The 24,003-nt window shown below is 42.5% G+C and overlaps 1 protein-coding gene across 3 annotated transcripts in view; it reads right to left on the bottom strand.

The window, feature by feature from the left end:
• MRC1 (mannose receptor C-type 1) overlaps positions 1 to 24,003 on the bottom strand; it is a 119,319-nt gene that overhangs the window by 92,758 nt on the left and 2,558 nt on the right. For all 3 annotated transcript variants that reach the window (XR_014817178.1, XR_014817177.1, NM_001255969.1), the window contains 2 exon segments: positions 11,243 to 11,644; positions 6,502 to 6,675 (listed from right to left, as the gene is read on the bottom strand). Coding sequence is in view for 1 of the 3 variants with exons in the window: in NM_001255969.1 (NP_001242898.1) it covers positions 6,502 to 6,675; positions 11,243 to 11,644 (576 nt within the window). In the remaining 2 variants the exon portion in view is untranslated.

The following is a 24,003-nucleotide window of genomic DNA, read 5'->3' as shown; positions in this document are numbered from 1 at the left end:
TGTTCTTTTCGGACCAAAGACACATGCATTAGGGGAGAATGTGATGGATTCCACAGACAGACTGACCAGTTCCTGCTTCCAGGCACTGTCACTCATTCATGATTTGACTTTAGTTAAATGGTTAACTTCTCTAATTTGCTTTGCTTTCCTTTCCTTTTCTTTTTTCTGTTTAGGGCAGCCCCTGTGGCATAGTGAAGCTCCTGTGTAGGGGTTGAATCAGAGCTGCAGCTGCAGGCCTGACCACAGCCACAGCAACATAGGATCCGAGCTGTATCTGTGACCTACACCACAGCTCATGGCAATGCCAGATCCTTTGCCCACTGAGCGAGGCCAGGGATCAAACCCCGATCCTCGTGGACCCTATGTTGGGTCCTTAACACATTGAGCCATAACAGGAACTCCAAGAGTCTCATTTTCTTACATCTAGAATGTATTAAATACAGGCAGCTAATGGCAATAGCTGACTGTTGGTTTTTCTTCTTTCAAAATAAAAAGTAATTATTTTAGCTTATTTTCTCCTTTGCTATTTCATGATTCCCCATATACTCTAGAAATTTGGTCATACGCTATGAAAGATCAATCATATAGATAGATAAATAGTATTGATAGCATTTTACATGTAAGAGCTTTGAGAAATGAGTCAACAATTAAATCTTTTTGTGTCTTCATGTTATAAAAATTTCTCTTTTGGGAGTTCCTAGTGCAGCTCAGCAGCTTAAGAACCCAATATAGTGTCCATGAAGATGTGAGTTCGACTCCTGGCCTTGCTCAGTGGGTTAAGGATCCAGCATTGCTGTAAGCTGTGGCATAGGTCACAGATTCGGCTCAGATGTGGTGTTGCTGTGGCTGTGGCGTAGGCCTCAGCTGCAGTTTTGATTTGATCCCCTAGCCCAGGAACTTCCATAGGCCACAGGAGTGGCCACAAAAAAAAAACAAAAAAACTCTTTTGTTTTTTTAATATTATAAAATTTGACTTATAAGGCATGTGAAAACATAATCCTTTCATTTCTTTGTAAGGAAGAGAGAAAAGATTCCATAACTTCTCAACACTTTTCAAATTCTCTGAGACGTATCCAGCTTGCTAAGAAATTGGACAGTTTTCCATGCACATATGGCCTACACTATATATTTGTATACAGCTTACACTCTGTATACACACACACAGCTTATACTCTACATATGCATATAGTTGTGATTCTTTGTATCTGACAGGGAAGTGACCTTTTTCTTATATGTACCACATAACAGTGATATGAAACTGTGGTCCATGAAACACTGAACAGGAAGAAAAATACATCAAAATTTCATTCAGGCAACAGCATAGAAATTTCTAAGACGTCTTAACTATAAAATTACACACACACACACACATGCATATATTTGAATTAGTAATGTTAACTTTAAAATCACCATAATCTTAATCTGAGGTCTTACTGGTTTAATGTCCAAATGGATACTTCTCTGTGTATGTGAGGTCATTCAAATGAGACTGGTTTGAGGTTTATTTGAAGAGGGAGATCTTTTCAAGAAATATTTTTTAGAAATTTGGAGTTTTCGCTTGTGATAAGGTAGAAAGCATGGGATATAAAAAAAAAAGAAGGGGTGATTTTCTCACCCAGAAATGAAGGAAAGGGATAAAAACAACCAAAGAAAGAAATGCAATTTGACTCTTCTCTCCACATAAAGAAAGTATATTTTGCATTTTAAATCAAGGAATTAAAACCTATTTTTCAATGAATGCATAGGCTTGCTGACGCTATATCTCCCCAAATTGTTCAAATTCCCACAGTAAGTTAGCAACTGATGTTGAAAGCTAAAATTGCAAACTACAGAGAACTGAGAGAAAGGGGTCTTTTCCTTTTCCTGTCCTCCCAATACTTGAAAATAAATGTCTAAATAGAAGGAAGACATTACAATAAACAATGCAAAGGACAATAAAGAGCATATACTTAAATGTTACTCGGTCAGCAGCTGAGACCTCATCTTCCTGTACTGCACCTGCTAGTTTAAGGTTAATGTAAAATAAAAATGTTCTTTTGAAAAGAACACAAAGCAAAGAAAATTAAATAGTTTGGGAAACTGCCAACCCTTTAACAAAGGTATGGAATGTATAAAATGTGCTTTAAAGGGGTAATGCATATTAAAATCAAATAGAGTTTTAAATTTCTGTGGCCACACCTGAGGCATGTGGAAGTTCCTGGGCCAGGGGGCGAATGGGAACTTTAGCTGAGGCCTACACCCCCGCCAGGGCCACACCGGATTCAGGCCACATCTGCAACCTACACTGCAGCTTGCGGCAACACCAGATCCTTAATCCACTGAGAGAGGCCAGGGATCGAACCTGAAACCTCACAGAGACAATACTGGGTCCTTAACCAGCTGAGCCCCAACAGGAACTCCTAAATTTCTAGTTATTTTACTTTTACAGTTAACAGGACAAAATATATAATTTGCTTTGTGCGGGGAGCCGAGAAAATGCAGGGACTCAAAAAAAAAGGAACTTGCCTGATGGCAGAAAAACCTGAAGGCAGGTTCCTAACCATGGAAGGCAGCTCACCTGAATGGTACAAGCCGAAGGTGGGCTTTTGGTCAGGAAAAAAGCTCACCTGAACAGTGCATGCCGAAGGTGGGCCTCTGATCAGAATGAAAGCCTGCCTGCACGGTACAAGCAGAGGGCAGGCCTCAGGTTACACAGCTCTTACTTTGACGTTGATGGGGAAGAATTGGGGCTTTCCTGGGAAAGCAATTTCCATGTTTGCACTGGAGAACATGGATTGTTTCTCGGGTGACCTAGTCTTTCCTGCTGTTTTATTTGTTATTCAGTTCTCCTCGGTCTTTCCTGATTATTTATTTATTATTCTTATTTCCCATTCCTATTTTCCTGTGGTGATTTGTGACTTAACAAAATTACAACAATAGTATAATAAAAATTTCATCCGGAAGGACTTTTCCCCTATTTAAATCAAAACTTAGTTAAAACATAGTGTTTATCTATTAACGAGTTATATAGTAAACTTTAGAGTTAGGATTTTAATGAGGTCCATAGAAGTTAGCCATATCTTATCCAAAAAACCTAGCTGTGAGATTTGTCTTTGATTTTAACAGCTTTTTAGTGATAGCTAGTTCAATTAAGTTGGTTTATATTTACTCACACTGTCTCCCTGCCATAACGCTTTGAAGATAAGCACCAGTCTACAAACAAAGTTTGTAAATGCTAAATTCTTGTGTATTATGGCCTCTTCAAAGTACTCACTAAGTTTAGTTAAGATAAAGATCTTAAAACAGGATGCATAGCTGCTATACCAGGTAATAGTTAACCAATGTACTTTTAACACTGTAATGTAATCTATAGCGAAAAACTGTCTATATAATCATCTACTGTTGCCAATAAAATTTGAGCAGTCCAGCGCCCTGAAAGAAGGGACAAAGAGGCTGTCTCCGTATTGTACATTCGCCGACGCCGCATCCCTCTCCGACGGGGAAGTGCATGCTCCCTGGCCACCGGAGCTGGCCTCCGGCAGCTTTGGAAGACATAAACTGGAAGTAACAAGACAAAAAGCGCATTCTAGAATATTCTCAGTTTATCCCTCCAACACACATCTCCAAAGTAGTGAGTTACTTTTTATGATTAGTGACTGACCATTTGTCCTCCATTTAATGATTCATGAAATTAAATATTCATCCAACATAGCCTCTGTCAGTATCATCCAAGGGCAGGATGTTACAGTGGGGCCCATGAGATCCCTGGCCCCTAGAAACTCCATGCTCACCGAGTCAGCAAATAACCACTTCTACAAAGTCAAGGTAAAGGGTGCTCCTCAATCACTGAAAAGCAAGTATTGCTTTATCTTAGGGGGAAAAAAAAAGCTCATTTTTTTCTTCAGAGAAATAGTCTTCCAATATAGAGTTTAGATATCAATAATGGGATGTCTTCGTGGGAATCGAACCTTTGAAGGTTGTTATAAAAGAATTATAGAGTGGCTGTACCATTTTTTATTTTTATTTTTTTTGTCTTTTTGCTATTTATTGGGCTGCTCCTGTGGCATATGGAGGTTCCCAGGCTAGGGGTCGAATCGGAGCTGTAGCCACCGGCCTACACCAGAGCCACAGCAACGCAGGATCCGAGCCGCGTCTGCAACCTACACCACAGCTCACGGCAACGCCGGATCGTTAACCCACTGAGCAAGGGCAGGGACCGAACCCGCAACCTCATGGTTCCTAGTCGGATTCGTTCCATTCGTTGCCACGATGGGAACTCCTTTTTTTTTTTTTTGTACCATTTTTTAAATTTGTTTTTGTCTTTTTGATAAAAGCCATTGCTTTTTTCAATTCAAGTCTAGTTGATTTACAATGTTGTGCCAATTTCTGCTGTACAGCATGGAGAACCAGTCATATGTATATACACGTTCTTTTTCTCATACTGTCTTCCACCATGTTCTAGCCCAAGAGACTGGATAGAGTTCCCTGCGCAGGGGGTGGGGGGGTGGGGGGGAGAGAGAACTACGTTTACCTCACACAAGAATGAGAGAGTGGTTCCACTCTGGACTTGGGAAGCCTGTGAGTTTTTGTCTATATTCATGCAGAACAGAGTCCCTGTACTCAGAACTGAATGACACGGATCTAGGTGGGTAAGCAATTGAATGAATTTTTAGTGAGATGTTTGGGGATGAAAAATCACAAGGGATAAATAAGCATGACTCTTGGAATTCTGGCTTTAACTGAGCAAACCAAGATTTTTTTTTTTTTTTTTTTTTTGGTCAATTGGACTGTGTTTTACAATCACGCTTGGAATATGGTGATGACACACGGATGGATGGTCCTGGAAGTGGTGGGTGACACTACTGCATTGCAGATGGCCTCATAACCATCCCAGAACATATCCAAGGCCCTGCCCCAGCACCCACCCCTTGGCAGGACAGCAGTAGAGACAGTTCTAGGTAACAGCAGAAAACAGGAGCTCTGTTCCACAGAGTCTAAAGTGCCAACAGGTCAGGGGGTAAGAAGTTCAGGGGAAGAAGAGAGGAGCTGGCAGTGGGAGGAGGATGTGGGGTGATGAGGAAAGGGAAGCAAAGAACTTTTCCTTCTCTGCCTTCTTCAGCTCCACTCCTGCCCCCCAATACAGGTGTCCTCTTCCACCCCAACCCCGAACCTGCGCCCTGATTCTTTGTGGATTCTTGGGTATGGAAAGGATGCCAAGAATTCATATGGCCTCTTCTCATGAATATAATGCAATGCCAACTCTTTTTCATCATCTCAGTAATACTTAAATTTTCATTTTAAAACTACTTCGGGCATAGAAATAACTCACTTCCATTGAAGCTATGGTTAATTAAATGATGTTCCTTTTAAATTTCAATTTAATTTAAATTTGCTTTAGGAATAGTAGCATTATTATCATTTTCACAGTGAGGAGTCTTTTTTTACACTGACACAAAATTTGGAAGCCCCTCATATCTCTCTCTCCCCATCACACTACATGCTGTTGGGACTACTGAAAATTTTTTTTTTTTTTTTTTGTCTTTTGTCTTTTTGTTGTTGTTGTTGTTGTTGTTGTTGTTGTTGTTGCTATTTCTTGGGCCGCTCCCGCGGCATATGGAGGTTCCCAGGCTAGGGGTTGAATCAGAGCTGTAGCCACCGGCCTACGCCAGAGCCACAGCAACGCAGGATCCAAGCCGCGTCTGCAACCTACACCACAGCTCACGACAACGCCGGATCGTTAACCCACTGAGCAAGGGCAGGGACCGAACCCGCAACCTCATGGTTCCTAGTCAGATTCGTTAACCACTGCGCCACGACGGGAACTCCCCTGAAATTTTGATCTATACTTGATCTATGCATTAAGAGTTATAATTTAAGACAGGTAAATCAGGAACTCGTGCTGTGGTGCAACGGGATTGACGGCATCTTGAGAGCACTGGAACATAGGTTCGATCCCTGCCCCGGCACAGTGAGTCAAGGATCCAGTGTTGCTGCAGCTGTGACTTGGGTCACAACTGCAGCTCAGATCTGATCCCTGACCTGGGAGTTCCATATGCCGCAGGGTAGCCAGAAATGGGAAAAAAAAAAAAAAAAAGAAAAGAAAAGAAAGAAAGAAAAGAAAAGTAAGACAAATCTTTGGGAGTTTGGGATGTGGCATGCCCATCACTGGTATTAAATATATATTGCATCATGTACAGTATAAGTTGCCTTAAAGTCTTAAAAAATAACTGACAGTAACAGTAGAATTTGAATGAGAGAAGTAGTTAGTGATAAAACGGGGTCATTTGAAGCAGCCCAGGGCTGAGAATCAGAAGATTTGTGCTCTGGTCTTGAGCCAATAGGGATCACCCCCTCCGCTATAAGATGGGGACTGTGATATCTGTCCAGGATCATGGTGGGGTATCAAGAGAGACTACATGGGAGGTAACTTGGAGAAAAAAATGTTCTAGATACATACAAGATCTTCTCACGACAGCGCCATACTAAACGTGCCCCAATTTTCTCGATGCTAAACTTACTTACATTTCAATGGACAATATCCAAATAGCTTATCGGTGTCATAATCCGTAGTGGTTCCACACCAGAGCCAGCCATCCGATCGCCCAGCCGTCGTGCAATCCGCGTACCACTTGTTTTCAAACTTGAATGGAAACGCACAGGTGGCCCCGTTGGAGTTGCCCAAGAGCGTGTACATGGCTGGAAAAGACACAGTGGTCTGCCCTGAGAATGTATATGCAACTTTTTTTCTTTTTTTAAAGTTTTATTGCAATAGAGTTGATTTACACGGTTGTGATAATTTCTGCTGAACAACACAGGGATTCAGTTCTACATGGGCACACATCCATTCTCTTTCAGATTCTTCTCCCACACAGATTATCACAAAATATCAGGTAGGGTTCCCTGTGCTGTACATCAGGTGCCCGTTGTCCAGTCATTCCTATATCTCAGTGTGCATATGCCAACCTCAAACCTGCAGTCCTCCCTGGCACCCCTGTCTCTGTTGGTAACCATAAGTTTGTTTTCAAAGTCTGTTTCTGCTGTTCAAATAAGTTTATTTTTACCCTTTTTTAAGATTCCACATGTAAGTGCTTTCATTTGATCTTTGTCTTTTACTGTCTGACTACCTTCACTCTAGGTTCATCCATGTTGCTGGAAATGGCATTACTTCATTCTTTTTTAATATCTGAGTAATATTCCATTGTGTGTATGTAGCACAGCTCCTTTATCCATTGTAAATGAATCTTCTGAAGGTTGGCTTTCCAATCAGAAGGTCACTGTAAGAACTGGTCTTACTCAGATCATGCTTGATCCCCCACACAGGGAATTCCTTTGTATTTCCCTTTTCTCTCGACCCCCATCTTTTGCTGGGTATGTACAGTTAGTCCTCAGGAATAACTCTAGTACCCCTTCTGTTCTGCTGTCTTTTGCAACAGATTTTTTTCTCTTTCCTCTCGTGAGCCCAAAGCAGTCAGCTCTATCGAAAACAACTTCGACTTCTGCATTTCCTCCAAATGGAGAAAGGTCATCCTTCCTCTTAGCATCATTGAATTACTGACTTTTTAGATTGAAAAAAATCACTGTGTAACCCAAATACACAGTCAATACATAAAGCCCCTCCCCTCCACTTGAGCCTGTCAACAATGGCTATGAGACAGGGTAGGAATACTGGCATAAATCTGGAATCCACAACATGGAAAGAAATCACTCAAAATCACTAGATACTGTCTATAATCAATATTTATCTTAAAAAAAAAAGTCTACACAGATGAAAATGGGAAACTCTAGGTTCACCTAGAAAGGAAAATTGAAACAAATATAGAATCATTGTTTCGATGTTCCTTTGGCTTAAACCAAAAGGATTAGAGAAACTCAGATTATCATTGACAACCAAACTACTCACATAGCTAAATTCTCCAGTATGTTCAAAGTCTATCTTTTTGGGGATAACTCTCTGGGAAATAATAATCCTCTACACTGAAGCAGTCTTTTGCCACCCGCTGTTAGTCAGAATTTTTTCTAGATAGGAATACTCTTTTCCTAATTAAGTTTCATAGATTCTATGACTTTAACAATTCTTTAAAGACATCTTAAACACCATTTAGATACTATAACGTTTGTAAAAACATATAGCACAGCACCTAACATAGATTAGGAGCACAAAAGATATGTTACTTACCTCCTCTCCTCTCCTTTGCTCTTTTTTAAAAATTTCATTATATTTATAGCTGGGCAACCATCATCCCAACCCAATTTTAGAACCTTTCCATCCCAGACCCCCAGTCCTTTACTTATTGTCATCCAGTCCACCTTAAAAACTAGGTTTATTTTCAATTCCCTCAAAATTACAGTTTTGCCCATTACTTAGCTCTTAGCAACTTTAAAATGCTCTTAGCTTTTGTTTCACGAAGTTATGGGATTCATTTTCCAAAACTTAAATTGTGTGAGGAACATGCTGGATTTGTAATAATTATGTCATTCCTCCTTCATACGAAGAAAACCTGATAAAACAGCAGAGGGCTAGGGCACTAAGCCAGCCAAGGAATTTTCAGAGCTCGATTCATTGATGTTAATCAGAGAAGGCTTTTTCAGAGCTAACTCCATTTACTCAACAAAGCACTGATGAGGTCCAAAGAACTAACCAGCCACCCCATCCACTTCACTAACAAATGATGTCACTGTACTCAATTTATTCTCTCTCTATTGTGGCCCAAATTCAGCTCTTCCAACTCTACAAAATATGATTCTATTGTTTGTTTAAAGTTTTATTGAAGTAGAGTTGATGTCCAAGGTTGTGATAATTTCTGCCATATGAAAAAGTGATTCAGTTATGCATGTACATACATCTATTCTTTTTCAGATTCTTTCCCATATAGATCATCACAGAATATTGGGTAGAGTTTCTGGGCTCTACAGCAGGTCCCTGCTTAATCCTTGGCTTCAGACAGTTTTCTCCCCCATGTTTTCTTTCGAGAGACAAAGGTTCTATATAGACCCCCCTCTGCATTGTTCTTACTTGTAACATATATTCCAATGAATAGATTCCAAGGTCACTTTAGGGGGGTGAGGAGGCTAAAGGAATATTGGGAAGGAATATGCCAAGTCTTAGGAGAGAGAGTCAACAAACCATGTGTCTCCAACCACCCAGGTGTTCATAATAGACCTCTAGGCCCTTCCCCCAATATGCTAACAAATCTAGGTAAGATGGGACCTTGAGATCTGTATTTTTAACAAGTTCTCCGGATGATTCCTTAAGCCTATGAAAGCCTGAGAACCACGGTCCTAAATCCTAGGTATATTTTTTCAAAGCAAACAGAAGACCAGAAAGTGGGGGGCGTGGTGACGAAGGGAGTACGAACTTCAGTGATTTCTTTTATTTATTTATTTATTTATTTATTTTATTTATTTATTTTTTGTCTTTTTGCTATTTCTTTGGGCCGCTCCTGTGGCATATGGAGGTTCCCAGGCTAGGGGTCAAATCAGAGCTGTAGCTGCCAGCCTACGCCAGAGCCACAGCAACTCGGGATCCGAGCCGCATCTGCAACTTATACCACAGCTCACAGCAATGCCGGATCCTTAACCCACTGAGCAAGGCCTGGGTTCGAACCCGCAACCTCATGGTTCCTAGTCGGATTCGTTAACCACTTTGCCATGACAGGAACTCCATCCCTTCTCTTCAATTTGCACTCTCTCCTCCTCTTTATTTAACATAAAAGGAAAGTGCAAAGCTGACAGGTCATCACCATGTAAAGAGCTGACCCTGACACTCTATGTCACCGCCATATGCTAAGTTCCAGCCATCGTTCAGTCTCAGTAACAGAGCAATTTTGGAAAAAGGTAATCTCTTGCCCCACAAGGCAGGCTCTTTCTCTGACCTTGAGGTCATTCTAGATAACACTTCACAACAACCAAGTGTCCAAACCCGGAATGTGGTCATAACATCATCTGACACAAGAAGCCTTTGTCAAGGGCTTAGGATCTTTTTTGGTTTTGTTGTATCTTTCTCTGTGCAGCCACCAGAGAATGAAATTTGGCCAAGATGAGAGAAGACCAAATACTCTGATGTTATTTAACCTTCAGGAGCTGGAGGAACCAACCACAAAGAAAATGATTTTCTGTCCCACTGGTGCTACCACTTTCTAAAACAATGGACTGAACATGCTGTTAACTTATAAGCTAATTCCTCAACTTTTCTAATTTTCCAATCATTACAGTCTCTAAATACCCATAAGGCAACAGATAAATTAGAAACATTTAGAAACTCAAATCATCAAGATTTCATTTTATGCAACCTGAACGGTTGAAAATGTTGTTCCACAGATAATCTGTTCGGGGTAACTTAAACTGAAGCAAAAGAAACATCTTGGAGTTCCCGCTGTGGCTCAGCAGAAACAAATCTAACTAGCATCCATGAGGATGCAGGTTCGATTCCTGGCCTCGCTCAGTGGGTTAAGGATCTGGTGTTGCTGTGAGCTGTGGTGTAGGTTGGAGACGTGGCTCAGATCCCATGGCGCTATGGCTGTGGTGTAGGCCGGCAGCTGTAGCTCCGATTAGACCCCTAGCCTGGGAACCTCCATATGCCGATGGCATGGCCCTAAACAAACAAACAAACATTTTGTTAATTTCATTTATCACTGCAATTATACAATGTTAGATGGAGGACTTGGGGTCAAAGATGATAGTAAAAATTCATTTTGAAAAACTGTAACCCATTGTTTAAAAAAGTCTTGGGAGTTCCCGTCGTGGCGCAGTGGTTAACGAATCCAACTAGGAACCATGAGGTTGCGGGTTCTAACCCAGGCCTTGCTCAGTGGGTTAACGATCCGGCGTTGCCGTGAGCTGTGGTGTAGGTTGCAGACGCGGCTCGGATCCCGCGTTGCTGTGGCTCTGGCGTAGGCCGGTGGCTGCAGCTCTGATTAGACCCCTAGCCTGGGAACCTCCATATGCCGTGGGAGCGGCCCAAAGAAATAGCAAAAAGACAAAAAATAAAAATAAAAATAAAAAAGTCTTAGCAAAAGTTAAAAGAAATGTTTTCCATTAATTACCAAAAAAAAACCCTAAAATTGCATTCAGGACTTTTTACCATATTTATTTACTGCCATGTTCTCACAGAACACAGTATAGTTCGAAACACAAACGTCATCAAGTAACATTTCTAGTACAGATGAAACAAGAATATGCTAATTTTCTTGAATAAGTTTCCAACCAAACAGATGAGAAAGATTTGACAGAAAGGCAAAAAAAAAAAAAAATCCACGCTCCTTACCTTCATAACCTCGAGAGCATAGATCATCTGTGGTTCCATAAACCTTCCATCTGCTCCATAAACCGGATCCCTTGTAAAGCATAATATTCTTTTCTTGTCTATTGCCATAGTTAAAAAATATATCTTCTCCCTTGATTCCCAAAAGCGTGTCATTTCTGCACTCCCATTTCTGAAATTCACTCTTGGAGTCACAGGCATATAGAGTGACGGGAACCCAGTCGGTTTTTGAGGGCACCCCTAAGCACAATTTAAAGGCAACACTCATAATCTGAGATTCAGACACCCAGCGGAATTTCTGGGCCTCATTGTCCTGGTTGCAAACTGCAGTTTGGACTGAACTGGGACTTAATGCTTCCACACAGCGCTTGTGATCTTCATTGTATATCAAAAACTGCCTAGTGTCTGTTTGAAAAAAAAGAAGAAAGAATGGTTGCATAAGTGGTTACATACAACAAAGACAACATTTTAGGTCAAAAGTGTCTGGTGTTTCCATTTCCCGAAAGACCTCTCATCATAGGAAAAGGGGTGAAATTGACTTTGCCTGGGCCAACTCAGCTCCCTCTGGTGGAAGCGGGGGAGCTGAAGGTGGAGAGAGTCTGGGTTGGAGGAGCCTCTCTTGGGGAGCAGTAATTGGCTGGACATCTTCAAGTCATGGCCTCGTTCAGACAAGGAACCTCACAAAAAGACTTAAATGCCTTAAATGTGCACGTGATTGCAGCAGAGTCAACAGAAAAGGTAGACAGCAAGGGAAGAAATAACCCCCATCTGAGAAAAGCAAGTTTGGGGATGAATACAATAAGCTATCAAATTAAATACGAGTTGATCCTGGGAGAAAATTTTGAAGTCTGACTCTCCCTGTCCCTCTGTGAGGTGGATGAAACTTGTATAGAGGGATTCTAATCATAGGATGGGGAAGGGTTTTTGCATTTCAAAAAATTTTATTTTAGGAAATTGTACCTTCATTTAATGGCCAGCAAATCTGTGAACCAAATGTTTTCTGGGTGGCCCAGATCTGGGCAACCGAAGTTTTTTGGCTTTGTTTTTGTTTTTGTTTTCCCACCCAACTATAGGTAACAAAGATCTTTCTTGTCATTGGCACATTCAATCTAACCTTTGTATAACAAAAAGATACAAAAATGCATTTGAAAGTGTAATTTTTTTTTTGGCCGCACCTGTGGCATGTGGAAGTTCCCAGGCCAGGAATCGAACCTGCACCACACCAGAGACCTGACCTACTGCAGTGACAACAGCAGATCCCTAACCGGCTGCAACACAGTGGAACTCTGAAGTTGTAACAGTTTGTGACGTTTGCAGTGAAGGTTGAATAAATATATGTTTTTATATCATTTAAGGTAATATTTATCAGAGCAACTTCACAAATAAGAATATCTTTTTTGTACTTTGAGGCTGGTACTTTATTTTTTATTTTTGCCTTTTTGTCTTTTTTTCAAGGGCCGCATCCACGGCATGTGGAGGTTTCCAGGATAGAGGTCGAATCAGAGCTGTTGCTGCCATCCTACACCACAGCCACAACAACACCAGATCTGAGCTGAGTCTGCAACCTACACCACAGCTCACGGCAATGCCAGATCCTTAACCCACTGAGCGAGGCCAGGGATCGAACCCGCAACCTCATGCTTCCTAGTTGGATTCGTTTCCACTGCGCCACGACAGGAACTCCCCAAGGGGCTGGTACTTTAAATAAACATGTATAGATGATTTATGCTTATAGTACGTAGCTGCTAGCTGGCAAAACTCAACTTCCTCTTGCAAAAAAAAAAAAAAGAGAAAGAAAGAATAAAAAAGAGCTGGTAAGCATATTTTTTGTTCTTTCAGTCACAACTGAATTCATATTTGATCATGTAAAGGTTTTTCTTTTTCTTTTAACTGTCATACCCCAGGCATGTGGAAGTTCCTGGGCCAGGGGTCAAATCAGAGCTGCAGCTATGGCCTATACCACAGAAAAGGCAACACCATATCTAAGCCACTACACCACAGCTTTCGGGAACATCAGATCCATAACCCACTGAGCCAGGCTAGGAATCAAACCCACATCCTCATAGATACAGCATCGGGTCATTAACCCACGGAACCACAACAGAAACTTCCCTTTTGTGTATTTTTTAATAGACAAATGAAAACAACTATTTTGTTTTTGTGGCGCAAATATAAATTAACACTTTTTGAGACATTTGACTGAATTCCTTTTCCTTAAGTGGTTCTTTCAAAACAAGCTGGTAGAGTATTATAGATGTTTGAGGGTCTGGCTAACTGAGCTTGCTTGTTTTTATTACAGTTGATTTCACTTCAATTTATTTTTAAAACTTATTTTGTTGAAATATAGGTGATTTACCATGTGTAAATTTCTACTGTACAGCAAAGTGATTCAGTTTTTCATATGTACACATTCTTTTCTTTTTCAAGTTCTTTCCATTATTTTGGGATTTCTTTTTTTTTTTTTTTTTTTTTTTTTTTTTTAGGGCCTCACTTGCGGCATGTGTGAGTTCCAAGGCTAGGGACTGAATAGGAGTTGCAGCTGCCAGTCTACACGACGGCCAGAGCAACACAGGATCCTTAACCCAGTGAGCGCAGCCAGGGATCGAACCTGCATCCTCCTGGATATGCTAGTCATGTTCGTTACCACTGAGCAACAACAGGAATTCCATTTCCATTATGGGTTTGGCTTTTGTTTGTTTGGTTTGGTCTTGGTTTTGGTCTTTTTGTCTTTTTAGGGCCGCACCCGCAGCATATGAAGTTTCCCAAGCTAGAGGTCCAATCGTACCTACAGCCACTAGCCTACACCACAACCACGGCAATGCAGGGTCCAAGCCGCAACTGTGACCTACACTGAAGCTCACAGCAATGCCAGATCCTGAACCCACTGAGTGAGGCCAGGCATCGAACCCACGTCCTCATGGACAGTAGTCGGCATTTGCTAACTGCTGAGCTACAATGGGAACGCCTATTTCCATAATAGTTTATCTCAGGATATTGAATAGAATTCCCTGGGCTATGAAGTAGGATCCTGTTTATCCACTTTATGTAAATAAGAATTTGCATCTGCGAATCCCAATTGTACTGTACAGCAGATCGGGTCATCCCAGTGAAATTATCAAAGAAATCATGGTGCCACTAAAGCACTTTCACAAGCCAAATGCTGTTTACTGTTCTCAGCACCCCTGTGGGGTTAGCATCACTTACACTCTGAGATCAGTCTTGGACCATCAACTTAGAGATCATGATAGATCTTTGCCTTAAGAGTTAAAGTTCTCCTCTGCCCTCTGTTCTCTCTATGTTCTTGGCCATGCTTCTTAGTGGCCTCTTGCCTCTGTCTTGCCTGGGTTCCTAATTCAGTGCAACTATGAACCCCTGCGGTGCTCCCTTGGCTGGGTTCCTCATTTCTGCTGGTTTGATTTCTTGGAATCAGGCCTCACTAGCTTCTGAATTCAGAACATCTGCTTCTGCTGGCATCTCTGGAGTTGACTCTGTCCACAGAACATTCGCTGTTCTGCCAATCTCCTCTCGCCTAGCTGAAGGCCTTCCCAAGACTGATCTTGGTGTGGCAGAATGAGTAACTCTACGTGTTGGGAATAACTTTAAAATGTTTATGTTGTTCATAGTAAAACCCACGGAAGAAGTAAATAGAATGTTCTCAAAAAAGCAGTTACTCTGATAATGTACCACACACAAACATAAATCGTCTAATCTAAAAAGGTACTGAACTCTGAAAATGTAGCCGCAGATATGTGTAGACTCAGCTATATTGCCCTCGCCATTTAATTCAGGTTGGTTATTCCACCATTATTTTCTTATCCAGACCTACTTTCCACATTGCACGTCGTTTTGCTCACTATCATCTCAAATATAAATCCATCTTCCACCTCCTGTTTCAGCCATTTGATTGTATTGCTGAGCGGTCAACACGTATTAACTGTCTAAATTCAGTCAACAAACCAGTTGGTAAGCAGCCATTTAAGGTAAGGTGCTTGGAAGTCTTTATGCATGAGTAGTGTCCTCTTTCCGAGGTTTTTTATACTTGCTTGATTTCTATTTCATGCCCTTAATTTTCATTGGTAGTCCCATCTTAACTTTACTCTAAATGGCACTTAATGAGCAAACATCCAATATTCTCTTTTCCATTAACGGCACCATCAACCATCCAGATCTATAAGCCAAAAACCTAGGACTCATCTAGATCCCCAGCTTTCCTTCACTTTCTAGGACAAAAGTAGAATCTGTTGGCTTTACCCAAAAATATGCCATGATGGTAACTCTTATGTGCAAGATTGGCTAGGTCATGGTATTCAAATATTTGGTCAAACACCAGTCTGGATGTTCCCATGAAGATTGTTTTGAGAGGTTTTTTAAATCAGCGGACTTTTAGGAAAGCAGATAATGCTCCCTACTCTAGGTGGGCCTCCTCCACAGTTGAAGGCCTTCAGAGAAAACAGACTGAAGTCCCCTGAGGAAGAGGAACCTCTATCTCCAAACTGCCTTTGGACCTGAATTTCAATATCAACTCTTTCTTGAGTCTCCAGCCTGCCAGCCTACTCCTGTAGATTTTGGACCTGCCAGCCTTGACAAGTGCATGAGCCAATCCCTTAAAATAAATATCTCCCAAAAGATATTGATAGATGAGAGATAGAAAGATAGATGAGAGATTGAGAGATAGAGAGAGAGAGAGAGAGAGAGAGAGAGAGAGAGAGAGAGAGAGATGATTGGGAGAGAGATAGGTAGGTATATAAAGGTAAAGTGAGATACACACACACACACACACACACACCCCACTGATTCTATTTTGCTGGAGATCCTCAACTAACACATATATCCCAATCCATTTTTTCTCTCCATCCACTGCCACCACCCCATACCAAGCCACCATGGTCTTGCTCTGACCTTTCTCTCTTTGAAATGACATCATCAACCAAGAAAACACCAGATCTCCCAGTTTCTCGTGTGAGACGGGCTTAATGTGTCACCTAACTCCAAACTGCAAAACCTACCTAATGCAATGGAAGGTGTCTACTTAGCTATAGAAAAGAGACAGACTTCTCTCTGATTTTGCAATCTCTTTAGCAGATTACCAATGCAGACTACATTCTTCTTGAATACTTATTCAGTAATAAAATTATTTTCTTTTTCTTCTACTTCCGTGGAGAGGTTTTATCATATATATTTTTGGTTCCATCCATGGCACAAAGAAGTTCCCAGGTCCGAAAATGAATCCACACCACAGCAGTGACCCAAGCCATAGCAGTGACCACACTGGGTCCTTAACCACTAGGCCTTTGGGGAACTTCTGGGGAGGTTTTCCAGGTTGGAAGAGACATTGTTTTTTATTCCATGTCTTCCCAAGTTAAGACTCCTCAAGAATACCACTGCCCACAGGAAAAAAACCCTCCAGTCTCTATGTCACTGTTCATGACCAGCCTGGCTATCCCCTGCCCTCACGTCTTCCCAAGCTCGCTGTCACTCACCACTTTCCAGCCACAAAGCCTTTCTGTTCCTCAAGCATTTTAAGTCATTTTCACTTAGGAAATTTCACATTTCAAGTTCCCTCTTCTTCGAACACTCATGAATATTCCAACTCAAGTGCCAACTTCTTAGTGGGCTGACTGTCCTAATTTTACTCTTTTATTTTCTATGTAATATTCATAACCATCTTGAAATATATATTTTTAAAAATTTATTGACTTATGCTTTGTGTCCCTCCTGGAATGTACGTCCCCTGAATAGAAAGACTTATCTTTCCTGTCCAGTGCTAGAGTCTCTCTCTTCAGAGCATAATAGCCTCCCAACAAATATTAGTTGAATGAATAAAAGAAGCATTATTAAATCTGAAGCATCTCCTGACTGGTAACCCAGACACACTGTTTCATTTAATGTCTGATTAATGATCAGGGGTCTATTTCATATGATTTTTCCCTTGAAAGTCTATTTTTACTGAAGCACAATTTAATGTCTGATTAATGATCAGGGGTCTATTTCATATGATTTTTCCCTTGAAAGTCTATTTTTACTGAAGCACAATTTATAAATGTTTATACTCATGAAAGGAATACTTGGAAGTGAAAAGCTTCTATTTCGATACAAACTTATCTATTCTTGTTTCCTTTATTTATCTTTGCCATTTAGGAAGCAGTGCAAGTTTGATATAGCTTTTGCCAGACAATACAAGGAAATGTAAAATTATCTCTTTATGGTCCTGCCTGCATACATTATTTTTCTCCTTAACTAGTTGACATGTAGTCTTGCTTTTATCACTGTCCCCGTGCAATGTCTCTGATCTAAAATGTCACACTTCTTCCTCTGAAAGTGTTTCAAGACCTTGACCGAAAGGCAGCTTGGAGCCTTTTGGCCACTCTGAACCAGACTGCTGTTGTAATCTGGATAAACATTCCATTTCGTTTTCTATGTTAGAGTGTTTGTGACAGAAATATTGCAAAGCTGAACCAATGAGGACAGATGGCACTTGCAACATCAGAAATGGATCTACGGAATTGAGGAGACCCTCCTTCCCTATTACCAATCTCAATCTTACTAATCGCACACTGATTTTTCAACAAATAGATGCCAGGTGCCATGCCAGTGACAATGCAAAGACAAACCCCACCACACACAGCCTGCACTTCAAGGGAAGAAATACCAAAGGTCAAAAAACATTTCAGAAGGAAGCAAGAAGTTTCAACCCCAAACCTCAGGTTAAAACAACTGAAAGAGTTCCCCTGGTGGCTCCGCAGGAACAAGCCTGACTAGTATCCATGAGGGTGCAAGTTCGATCCCTGGCCCCGTTCAGTGGGTTAAGGATCCAGCAGTGCTGGGAGTTACGGTGTAGGTTACAGACGCAGCTCGGATCCCGAGTTGCTGTGGCTGTGGTGTAGGCCAGCAGCTACAGCTCCGATTTAACCCCTAGCCTGGGAACTTCCCTACACTACGGGCGCAGCCCTGAAAAAAACAAGGAAAGAAAGAGAATGAAACCTAGATAGCCAATATCACAGGTATGAATGTTCTTCTGAGCACATTTTAACAGTTTAAGATTATAACATCGAGCAAAAGTAATTAAATTTCTAAACTTCCTGGGAAAGCAAGTTATTAAAGGACGCTCTGGAGCTGTCACTGTTATATATTTACTTAAACATCTTTCGGCTTTCCCTACTATCAATAAATAAAATGCCAACGTGAAGACATAAAAGTTAATAACTTCTGGAGCTTCCTGGTGGCCTAGCGGGTTAAGGATCACCATGGTCACTGCCGTGGCACATGTTCGATCCCTGGCCCTGGGAACTCCCACATGATACAGGCACGGCCAAAAAAGTAAAAGAGCTAATAATATCTGAAAGATAGAGAAGCTGGATGAGAGGAAAACTAGCTGGTATTTTGTAACAGATGCTGCCAGAATCATTTCTTTGTGCCTTTTGCCATTTCAGTGAGGACCAGCCCCACTCCCCAGTGGAAACACCACATCTCTGGACCTGGGGGCGTTTTCTGGCCATCAGAGCCCCCTTTGCACACTGCGAAGACCAGAACAGTCAGAGACCTCAAGCCTCCTAGGAGCAGCCCTTCACCAGTGACCAATGCATCATGAGAAGTAAAGAGTCCCAATGCTTTGCACCACGGGTGGGGCAACCCTGAGGTCCACATTCCGTACTGTCACCCCAGCACCCAGCAGGCCTGAGCCACAGCAGTCCACAGGGGTCCCTGGCTCCTTAACCTACTTGTACCAGTCGCTTCCCTTCTGGTCTCATGTCCCCACGTCTCAGCTCGTCTTCCCCAGAACTGGCTTTCAAATCAACAGCTTCACTCAAGTCATTGTCAGAAGCCAGCATCGTCAAGCCCTCCCAAGGAAGAATCTGTCCACTAGCCTCAGTGAACAAATGCAGAGCCACATATGTATCTCCAAAGAAGTGAAATTAAGTAGAAACTCAATTATTTTTTAGGCACCTAGTATATGCAGAAAAGAAAGAAAGAAAGAAAAAACATGGGAGGTCCTGTTGGGGCTCAGTGGTAATGAACCCAACTAGTACCCATGAGGATGCAGGTTCAATGGGTTCGATCCCTGGCCTCGCTCAGTGGGTTAAGGATCCAGCATTGCGGGGGGCTGTGGTGTAGGTCACAGATGTGGCTCAGATCCCGAGTTGCTGTGGCTGTGGTGTAGGCCAGCAGCTGAAGCTCCAGTTCAACCCCTATCTGGGGAACTTCAATATGTCTCAGTTGTGGCCCTAAAAAGCAAAAAAAAAAAAAAAAAAAAAAAAAAACCCCAAAATGACCAACCGAACCAACCAACCAACCCAAAATACACTACACCAAGTGCTGGGGGGAGGGAACATCTAGGAGCTCAGTCTTAGCAACAGAACTATTGAACAAAGGGAATAAAGGAAAAATCGAGAATGATTTTACTTTCCCCTTCATCCATTCATGAAATATCCAGAGAAAACTCGTCATTTAAGTCCCTGCATTTGGCTACATTGGTGGGGGGGGGGGGGGTTGAAGGAGGACACCAATATGGGCCGTGACCTCAAGAAGAAAGTGGAGGCCGGAAGAAGAAATTCTGCCAACTTCCTGCCTCCCTCTCTAAAGATATGAGGATCTGCATCCTTCCTGGATTCCCTCCCATCTCGGGAGCTTTCCCTAAGCCTGCTGGTCCCTTACCTGCATCCAGGATGCCCTCTCTCTGCCCCCCCAACCATCCTCCCCTTTCTCTTCCGTCTCCTCAACCTCAGAATGCCAGCCTCCCCCGCCCAGTTTCAAGCTAAACAAAACATGTAGGTAAGAAGCTGATGCTACACAACTTTTTTTCTTCCACTCATAACCATGCTAACTAATCAATACTTTTTTTTTCTTTTAACAGCTGCACCTGCAGCATATGGAATTTCCCAGGCTAGGGGTCGAATTAGAGCTGCATCTGGGACCAACGCCACAGCTCACAGCAACACCGGATCCTTAACCCACTAAGCAAGACCAGGGATGGAACCAGCATCCTCATGGAGACTACGGTGGGTTCTTAACTCACTGAGCCACAATGAGCCCCACAATTGGAGATACACTCCCAGTCTATCTGATATGTTCAACTGATAATGACATAACCGGAGCCCTACTGCTCCCTGGCTGTGTGACCTTGGTCAAGTTTCAAAACTACTCTGTGCTATCATTTCCCCATGAAGAATAAAGGGGAAATCACAGGACCTGTTGGTTGTTGGGAAATTTAAACAAGATCATCTAAATAAAGCTCTGAGCACAGTTCCTGATATAGAGAAATCGCTTGATACATGTTAGAGTATTCTTATCATTCATTTGGGGAAATCGGTCTTAAAGACAGTGTGAAAGGACTCAGAACAGGCTAAAACCAGAGAGAAACAAAAACGGAGAGAGAAACAGTTGCAGCAGCCCAAAGAGAGGGCCAGAGGGCCAGAGACACCAGAGAAGCCAGCATTTCCAACCTCAGGATTCGGACAGGGGGTGTGATATGTTCTGTGGAGCCAGCCACTGGCAATTGAATGCAGGTTCCACCATTCCTTCGCTGGGCTGCCTTAGTGGAATGAATCCTTGTAGCTTCCCTTCCCTCATCTGTAAAATGAGGATGCTCTTTGATAGAGTTTCCATGAATTTTCTTTTTTTTTTTTTTTGTCTTTTTTTTTTGCTATTTCTTGGGCCGCTCCCATGGCATATGGAGGTTCCCAGGCTAGGGGTTGAATCAGAGCTGTAGCCACCGGCCTACGCCAGAGCCACAGCAACGCAGGATCCGAGCCATGTCTGCAACCTACACCACAGCTCACGGCAACGCCAGATCGTTAACCCACTGAGCAAGGGCAGGGACCGAACCCGCAACCTCATGGTTCCTGGTCGGATTTGTTAACCACTGCGCCACGACGGGAACTCCCTCCATGAATTTTCTAAATGAGATGATATACGTAAATCACGTCGTTTTGCTGATAACAAACGGTCAAAGGTTACGGTGTTCCCGTCCCATCGCCAAGTGAAAAGTCGGAACAATCTGATACAAATGGAGGAACGAAGTCCCTCTGACACACGCTTAAATGTGCATAAACGAAGCACACCTATGTCTTTCCTGATCACACACTCCAGCTGCTCGAGTCTGCCTGTTCCGTAGCCTCGTAGCCGCAGGTGCAGGTCCACGGGCAAGGCGTAGCTCTGGCCCCTGCCCGTCTGGCTGCCTTCCCAGCCGCCTGTGGTTTTGCTCACACAGTATGAGGTGGCACGTAACACCCACCCACCCCACCTCACGGGGTTGCTGTCGGGATCTGCTGAAGGATCTGAAAGCAATTAATAAGGTGATGAAGGATCTGAAAGGGCTCTGTGACCTTAACTTGGTTTATAAATAGAAGAGGTTGTCTCAGAATGTCTTCCGTGTCTGTGTCAATTCCTCTTGAAAAGACATGGGCTTTCTTCCCTCCTTCTCGTCTCACTTTTCACTCCATCTAATTCCCATCTGTTCCCTCCAGGGACAATGTAATCCCACGATGTTTCCATCGAACAGTGCCTGATGGTCACCAAGAGACAAGATGACCTCGTCTCATGGTGACCTGAGGTCCACTCCCTCTCTGCTATGCAGATACCACTTCAGAAGCTGCTTTCCCTTTGTTCATCTCCCCTTTGGGCTTCTGTGACCTCCGTGTTCTCCCTTAGAACTCAAGATCCAGCCTCAGAGACCCGGTTTCAGGGTCACTGTCATCACTGTGAGCTCCAGCTCCCTTTGAAGACATAGGTCCTTGTCTTTAACTGAGTTTGAGCATGCTTGATTCTTTAAAGCTCAGGTTGAAACAGCAGTGACTCTTCCCACCTAGAAATTAGGCCCAACACCCTCAGAAGGCACTGGGACGTCCCCCAACAAAATAGCTGTCTTCATGCCTCTATCTGCAATATCTTACATCCAGAGATGTCCATCTCTGAATTATAGAAATACTAGAGGTTCTTTGGACCAATAAGAAGAAAACAGACACATATAAGAGTCATGGAGAAAAAGAAAGATATTGAAAACTTGGTTTTGCTCGACAGCGTTAGGAAGTGTGTCTTAAATCTGGTATCCCAAATGAGTCATACGTAGAAAGGAAGACATGAGAGGCTAGAAGTCAAGAAAAGTAGAAATAGTATAAGGAAAATTTTATGAAAATGAACACTACTAAGGGAACACGCAGTGGGCAACTGTTCCTTGAAGAAATCCTGGATTGGTAATTAAACCAACTGGTCATTGAGCAAAAACTGCACTGCTTCTGTTTAATAGAAAGAACGCGCCTCTGGAAGTCAGGAGTCCTGAGCACGCAACAGGTTGTGCCACCAACTCGTGAGACCCTGGAAAGCTCACTTCACCTCTTAGGACCTCAGCTTTCTTACCTACAAGACGAGGAGACTGGAAGCAGCAGCAACGGTGCAAGGGAGCACATTCACTCCACTGTTTTTTTTCACTCTCACCAGCCAATGAGAGCCTCTCGCTGCCTCTCTTCCCAACTCTGTGGCATCACATTGGAAGTTTGACACCAACCATGGGTGGGAGTCTTAACACCACGGAAACCACTCCTTGCCACACTTCAGTGCCTTTTCTCTTTGAGAACCCTTACATTCACCAACACCCCATTGCCTGTAAACCAATTTCAAGCGAAACCTCTGTGTTTGAGCAACTCTCGCTGTACCTCCACCATGACTGTGTCCCCCACTGAGGCCCAAATGTTGACACTGAATGCAAGTCTTCCCCTAAAAAGATGGCAAGAGAAGAGAGAGCTATGCTCTGCTTGGCCTCCTGGCCCCCTGGGGCAGGTGATGTAGGAGGCCCTCAGGGAGGGAGAAGAGAGGGTCCTGGGTTGGAAAGAAACCATAGGAAGCAAGGGAAACTTTCTAGGGGGTTAATTGATGGGAGTTGAGGAATGGGGTACAGAGAGTTTGTACATCCTTTATTCTTCCGCTAAGTAGTTGCTCTGCTTTTATCCAGACATCTCTGATCATGTGCCATATGGGCCAAGAAAAGGTCAAATAAGAAAGAAAGGCTCTTGAAGTTCCCTGGTGGTGCAGCAGGTTAAGGATCCAGCATGGTTACTGCTGTGGTCTGGTTACAGCAATGGCACAGATTCCATTCCTGGCCAGGGAACTTCCGCATGCCACAGTGTGGCCAAAAAAAGAAAAAGAAAAAAAAAGGATAGGCTCTCAAATTCATTAAAAAAAAAATTCTAGAAAGGGTACCCATGTTTTTGCTAGTTGGTTTTGATTCTTTAAGTAAACAAGTTCCAGCACCCTTCTGCTTCTCCCATGGTTGTGTCTATGAAGAGGAAGCCATTCATCAGAGCAAGGCATCCCACTGTCTCCAGGAGGGGGGAAATTCCTAAGCAAGATGAGAAATATTTTTTTGCCCCAAAACATGAAGAGCAAGTATAAAGAAAATCAGAGGCTGTATGTGTGCTCCCCAGGATGATAGCCATTAGCCCTAAGGGTCTACTGTACCCTTGAAACAAGGTCAGTCTGAATTGAGATGTGCTGTAAGTACAAAATATGCACCAGCATTTAAAAATTTAATTAAAAAAAAAAAATGAACGTAGGAGTTCCCTGGCGGCCTAGTGGTTAAGGACCTGGTGTTCTCACTGCTGTGACTCAGGTTAGATCCCTGGCCTGGGAACTTCCACATGCCACAGGTACAGCCAAAAATAAAATAAAATAATAATACATCTTAAGAAAAAGGGAGCATACTTTTATTTATTTATTTATTTATTTATTGTTCTTTTGCCTTTTCTAGGGCCACTTCCCATGGCATATGGAGG

This window comes from Sus scrofa, chromosome 10 (assembly GCF_054392235.1).
Source record: "Sus scrofa isolate SSC_HxYL_T2T_F1_AM1 chromosome 10, Sscrofa_HxYL_maternal_Yorkshire_Landrace_v2.0, whole genome shotgun sequence".
NCBI lineage: Eukaryota > Metazoa > Chordata > Mammalia > Artiodactyla > Suidae > Sus > Sus scrofa.
The sequence above is the reverse complement of the archived record's forward strand: the minus strand, read 5'-3'. Positions and strand labels throughout refer to the sequence as shown.